At 43.8% G+C, this 6,597-nt stretch overlaps 1 protein-coding gene across 1 annotated transcript in view; it reads left to right on the top strand.

Moving 5' to 3' along the window:
• The first annotated feature begins 223 nt into the window (after positions 1 to 223).
• The window catches only part of C13H2orf16 (chromosome 13 C2orf16 homolog), a 43,344-nt gene continuing 36,970 nt past the window's right edge, over positions 224 to 6,597 (top strand). Inside the window, exon 1 of the mRNA XM_050753979.1 lies at positions 224 to 446. Within this exon, the coding sequence (XP_050609936.1) occupies positions 303 to 446 (144 nt within the window). The 5' untranslated portion in view covers positions 224 to 302. The remainder of the gene's footprint in view (positions 447 to 6,597) is intronic.

Below are 6,597 nucleotides of genomic sequence, written 5' to 3'. Positions count from 1 at the left end.
GGCCTGCTTCTTTAAAACCTTGCCTCCATACTCCCTACTTAACGACAAGCTGTCTAGCCCAATGCTAGAAGAGTCATAAAGGAGTTCTTCCCTGAGCTTTGGCTGTCAGAGCAGAGCCTGTGGACAACTGCAGGAAGGGACAGCAGATGGTACTCTGGGTATGGCTCAGAGAAGAGACCTAAGTAGCATGCACATTGGCTGGATGCCATCAGATTTACCTTGGGATGCCCATTGTGATGTCATATGGAGTCACAGCCTTGAGGCAGAAAACTCTTTGGCTGAGAAGAGCATGGGGTTGAGAAATGGCACCAATTTGGGGGATGGACATCCCACTGCCATCATATATCAGCCTTCTATTACTATTTGTTTTTTTTATTTGGGGGCTTTGGATGCTGTTTTCTGGGAATCGGAGCCGGAAGCAGGTGGCAGCCAAGATAAACTCAGAGGTATGTGATGTAGCCCTCCCTTGAAACGAACTGGTCCCACTCCTGAGGCCATAGAAACTGCCATACTTTGGGCCATGGGAGGAACTGGATGCAGGGAGAGGGGAGCTGAGACAGTGCCCATGGATGTCTTCCTATAGGTCACTGTAAATCCTTTTTCCTTCAATTCATTTCAACAGACCTTGAGCACCTGTTATATATGGCAGTGTAGTAGACATTGAGGGGGAATAAAAGACTATCCCCACTCTCTAGGAGCTCGAGATGAAGTGGGGGAGACGGATATACACGTAACTGAAAAGAGAATGTGATAAGAGTTAATAGAGGTATAAATGTTGCTAAAGACATGGGAGGGAGACATTATTTTGAACTAGGGGGTCTATAAAATGCCACCTGGGAGAGCTCAGGTTTGAGTGTGCTTCAGAGGAAGAGTGGGATTTTGAAGGTGGTTGGGGTGAATAGAGGAAGGCAGTGGAAACATTTCAAAAAAGAGGGAATACATTGGAAAAAAGGTGTGGGAACGGGAAGAGTATTGGATGTGTTTGAGGAGAGATGTCAGCAGTCTGGATGGAGCATAGGACTGTAGGGACTCAGAGAGAGAAAAAGTTGACAAGTTGACAGAGGTCACATTGTAGAGCTTTGAACGCCAGGCTGAATACTTTGCATAAATATGACTCTGTGCAGTTTGAAAGACATCAAAGATTTTAAAGCCAGATAAAAATGTGCTTAGATCTGTGCTTTGAGAAGTGCTTCTCAAACTTTAACATGCATATGAATCACCTGGCGGGTCTTGTTAAAAAGCAGATTCTGATGTAGTAAGTCTGGGGTCAGGACTGAGTTTCTACAGTTCTAACAAGCTCCCAGATGATGCTGCTGCCCTTGGACTGAGGACCACACACTAAGAGTGAGGTTTTAAATACTTCCAGTAAGCTTATATGATAGTTCTCTGGCATAGCTAGGCCATTTTCATGGTTTAGTGGGAAGAAGGGAGGAAACAAAAAAATCAGAGCGGTACGGTTAAAAAGAGAACATAGCTGGGTGCGGTGGCACATGCCTCCCAGCACTTTGGGAGGCAGAGGTGGGCAGATCACTTGAGGTCAGATCACCTGGCCAGCATGGTGGAACCCTGTGTCTGCTAAAAATACTAAATTAGCCGGACGTGGTGGCATGTACCTGTAGTCTTAGCTACCAGGGAGGCTGAGGCAGGAGAATTGCTTGAACCCGGGAGGTAGAGGTGGCAGTGAGCTGAGACCATGCCATTGCACTCCAGCCTGGGTCACAGAGCAATACTCTGTCTCAGAAAAAAAAAAAGGAAAAGAGAACATAAATTAATTCCCCAAGTATTTATCACCCACTCCTACGCCCATTTCAACTCCTCTGTGCACTATTGATACAGCAGTAAGTGGAAGAGACAAAAATATCTGCTATCAGGGATGTGAAAGTGGAGGAGGTATTGGGGTAATGTTTGGATGTGGAAGGTGTTGCAAGACTCCCTTGCAAAGGAGGGAGAAGAGACCGAGTCTATTTTTCCTGATGCAGAGAGTTAATTATAAACATTATCATCATTTTCTATGAGGACTATATTCATCATGGTATTTCTAGCGCCTTGTATACTGGCTGGCATATAGTAAGTACTCCGTAGTTGTTTGTGAAATGAACGAACGACTTCTCAGTTTTAACCCTGAATGACTCACGAGATGATGGTGTTTTAAACAACATAGGCAACATTAGACAGGAAATGCTGTGAATGTGGTGGGAGGCAGAATATGAACTATTGTGTTGGAAGTGCTTGTAAAATTTATGTGGAGATATTCATCAAGCAGCTCAAATTAATGGCCGAGACTTGTGATGTTCAATATGGTATCCGCTAGTCATATGTGACCATTTAAATTATTTATTTTTGAGACAAAGTCTCACTCTGTCATCCAGGCTGTAGTGCAACTCACGGCTCACTGCAACCTCAACCTCCCAAGCTCAAGTGATTCTCCTACCACAGTCTCCCGATTAGCTGAGACTACCAGCCCATGCCACCATGCCTAGCTAATTTTTGTATTTTTTGGTAGAGAGAGGGTATCACCATGGTGCCCAGCTGGTCTCAAACTCCTGGGCTCAAGCGATCCCCACACCTCAGCCTTCCAAAGTGCTGGGACTACAGGCATGAGTCACCATAGCCGACCTTAAGTTAATTAAAATTAAATAAAATTTAAAATTCAGTTTCTGGCTGGGCACGGTGGCTCACGCCTATAATCCCGGCACTTTGGGAGGCCGAGGCAGGTGGATCACTTGAGGTCAGGAGTTTGAGACCAGCCTGGCAAACACGGTGAAACCCCATCTCTACTAAAAATACAAAAATTAGCCAGGTGTGGTGGCGCATACCTGTAGTCCCAGCTACTCAGGAGGCTGAGGCAGGAGAACTGCTTGAACCTGGGAGGCAGAAGTTGCTGTGAGCCGATGTTGCACCACTGCACTCCAGCCTGGAATGAGAGACTCTGTCTCAAAAAAATAAAAATAAAAATAAATAAAATTCAGTTCCTCTATTGCAGTAGCTACATTTCAAGTGCTCACATGTAACTAGAGGCTCTCATATTGGATAGGACAGATGTAGAATATTTCCATCATCATAGAAAATTCTATTGGGTAGTGCCAGCCTAGACCTAGATGTTGAAGACAGATGTGGCTATAGTTATGTGGGGGTCACAAGGTCCTTTCCATTTATTTTATCAGGAACATCTCTCAAATTCAGCAATCGAGATCTAGATCGTCTTAACTAAAACTTCATCTCTTTTTTTTTTTTTTTTTTTTTTGAGACGGAGTCTCGCTCTGTCGCCCAGGCTGGAGTGCAGTGGCGCAATCTCGGCTCACTGCAAGCTCCGCCTCCCGGGTTCACGCCATTCTCCTGCCTCAGCCTCCCGAGTAGCTGGGACTACAGGCGCCCGCCCCTGCGCCCGGCTAATGTTTTCTATTTTTAGTAGAGACGGGGTTTCACCATGGTCTCGATCTCCTGACCTTGTGATCCGCCCACCTCGGCCTCCCAAAGTGCTGGGATTACAGGCGTGAGCCACCACGCCCGGCTAAAACTTCATCTCTTGAACTACTTACAGTCTTATAACTGGTCTCCTACTTTTCCATCCTGGAGCACAGACCTTGCCTCTACAAAACAAAAAGACAGCACACAGGTTGGGCATGGTGGCTCGTGCCTGTAATCCCAGCACTTTGGGAGGCTGAGGCAGGTGGATCACCTAAGGTCAGGAGTTCGAGACCACCCTGTCTCTACTGAAAATACAGCTGGGTATGGTGGTGTGCACCTGTAGTCCCCGCTACTAGGGAGTCCCAGCTACTCCAGAGCCATTGAACCTGGGAGGCGGAGATTGCAGTGAGCCAAGATCGTCCCACTGCACTGCACTCCAGCCTGGATGACAGAGCAAGACACTGTCTCAAAACAAACACAAACAAACAAAGACAACACACACAAAACCCCCAAAGCTAATTGTGTCACTCTGCTAAAGGTAACTAAGCACACAAAATTTTTGTGTACTCTATTGCCTGCAGCAGCATTTCCAAAACTTTTTTGACTCTCAAACTTCTTTCATTCTCATAATTTTGTCAACCTCCTTAGGAACTTAAAAAGCATTTTGTCTGTTTTTCATGAGTTATTTAAATAAATTTTATTTTAAAACAATATCTTTTTATAATTGCAAAGTTATTTTTAACATCATCTTTAAGAGTAAAAGATGTATGTCTACTTTTTCTTCTGTAACAAGTGATGCATGACATTTAATTGATTTTATATTAGGTATGAGAATTTTCACAACAATTGGGTATGAGAAATGGCAAGGGCTTTTTTCTTTCTTTCTTTCTTTCTTTTTTTTTTGTCTATATCAAATATAATCTGGCTTAAGTCTCGCTTTAACTAGGTTGGCAAAAAAAAAAAAAAGTCCAGTATCATTTTTCCTCTCCAACCTTTGTGTTGTGTAAGAACTCCAGAGTGTCTGCAGTTTATCCAGAGTAGAAGTGAGTCAGGGCCTTAAGCCACAGGGATAGCTCTTGCTTTTCTTCTTAGCAATCTGAAGTCAAAAAACTGTGTCTCAACCTCTCTCTGCCAGTCTCAGGGGTCTTTGTTAAGGTCCCTAAACTGCTGCACCTGGGCTCTTAACACCAGAAGGGCTCCGGGACCCCCTACTGAGGGTCCTCGTGTCTACTGCACCTGCGGCTTCAGCATTGTTTCCATTTCAAGAGGCCAGCTTTCCTCCTGTCTCAACCCTCTGGCACATTTCAATTGAAAATTTTCGCACATCTAGACTTATTTGACGGTTGTGTTTTAGGTTCCTGACAATTTTTTAAGTCCTGAAAAACTAAGTCCCTGCTGTGCATTAGGAGTTCTAAAACCCTATGAACAAAGGCCTGGCTACCTTCTTTGGTATGGGAAAACGTGAATCTACTTCCTTTCTCAGAAAGACGCAGCAATAAAAATACAGTGTAAATTACTCAGGAAGTCACTCTGCTTCATAAAAAAACCAATACAATTTCTTACTACATATTTATGTAATAAAGAGCTTTTTTGTTAACAAATACATTTTTATTAAGGTACAATTGAATACCATAAAATGCACAGATATCAAGTGTATAGGGTGATGAGTTTTGATAAATTTATATACCTATGTAACTAAAGCCCTAATAAAGATAAGGCATAGCCGTAAACCCTGAATAGTTCCCTCATGTTAGTTTCTAGTCTCTGCCCTCCTCTCTGCTCAGACACAACCTCTATTCTGATTTCTATTGTCATGGATTAGTTTTGCCTATTCTTGAACCTTGCAAAAAATAGAATCATACAGTATATATTCTTGTGTATCTGACTTCTTTTGCTAAGCATAATGTGTTTGAGATTCATGTTGTTGGCAACAATTTTTTTTTTTTTGTCTGAGACGGAGTCTTGCTCTGTCACCCAGGCTGGAGTACGGTGGTGCAATCCTGGTTCGCTGCAGCCTCTGCTTCCCAGATTCAAGCGATTCTCCTGGCTCAGCCTACCAAGTAGCTGGGATTACAGGTGTGTGCCACCATTCCCGGCTAACTTCTGTATTTTTTTTTTTTGAGACGGAGTCTCACTCTGTCTCTCAGGCCGGAGTGCAGTGGCATGAGCTCGGCTCACTGCAAGCTCCGTCGCCTCCCGGGTTCACACCATTCTCCTACCTCAGCCTCCCAAGTAGCTGGGACTACAGGTGCCCGCGACCACGCCTGGCTAATTTTTTTGTATTTTTAGTAGAGACAGGGTTTCACCGTGTTCGCCAGGATGGTCTCGATCTCCTGACCTCGTGATCCGCCCGCCTCGGCCTCCCAAAGTGCTGGGATTACAGGCGTGAGCCGTCTTGTCCGGTCGACAACAACAAATTTCAAAGTGACATTATACCATATTGTGCTTGTTAATTTGGGGACCCAGGGTATATTGAAATGTAGAATGAAATTTAACGACCTATTATGGCATTAAAAATAGCCAAAAAAAGGCTCTGTGATCCTATATTTGGAATTCTTGCACATTGCATTTCAAAGTCAATTTCTTTTTCGAGACGGAATCTTACTCTGTTGCCCAGGTTGGAGTGCAGTAGCTCGATCTCAACTCACTGCACCCTCCATCTCCTGGGTTCAAGTGATTCTGCTGTCTCTGCCTCCCAAGTAGCTGGGACTACAGGCATGCACCACCATGCCTGGTTAATTTTTGTAGTTTTAGTAGAGATGAGATTTTGCCATGTTGGCCAGACTAGTTTCGAACTCCTGACCTCAGGTGATCTGCCTGCCTTGGCCTCCCAAAGTGCTGGGATTACAGGCGTGAGCCACTGCACCTGGCCTGTTTATTTTTTGTAGTTAAAAAAGTTATGTCTATATGATAAAAAAAAAAAGGTTTCAGGATTTTAATTACACATAATGCATTGTTGGTGGGTTTCTTACCTCCAATAGGAGAGGAATTGCTTGGTCATGTGGTATATATGTTTAATTTTAGTAGATGATACCAGTTTTCTAAAGTGATTATACCAAGAATAGCATCTGAGAATTCTAGTTGCTCCACCTTCTTGCCAACACTTGGCATTGTCCATCTTTTTCTTTTTTCTTTCTTTTTCTTTCTTTTTTTTTTTTTTTTTGAGACAGAGTCTTGCTCTGTTGCCCA

This window comes from Macaca thibetana, chromosome 13 (assembly GCF_024542745.1).
Source record: "Macaca thibetana thibetana isolate TM-01 chromosome 13, ASM2454274v1, whole genome shotgun sequence".
NCBI classification, from domain to species: Eukaryota; Metazoa; Chordata; class Mammalia; order Primates; family Cercopithecidae; genus Macaca; species Macaca thibetana.
Note: the sequence above shows the minus strand (reverse complement) of the source record. Positions and strands in the feature narration are given on the sequence as shown.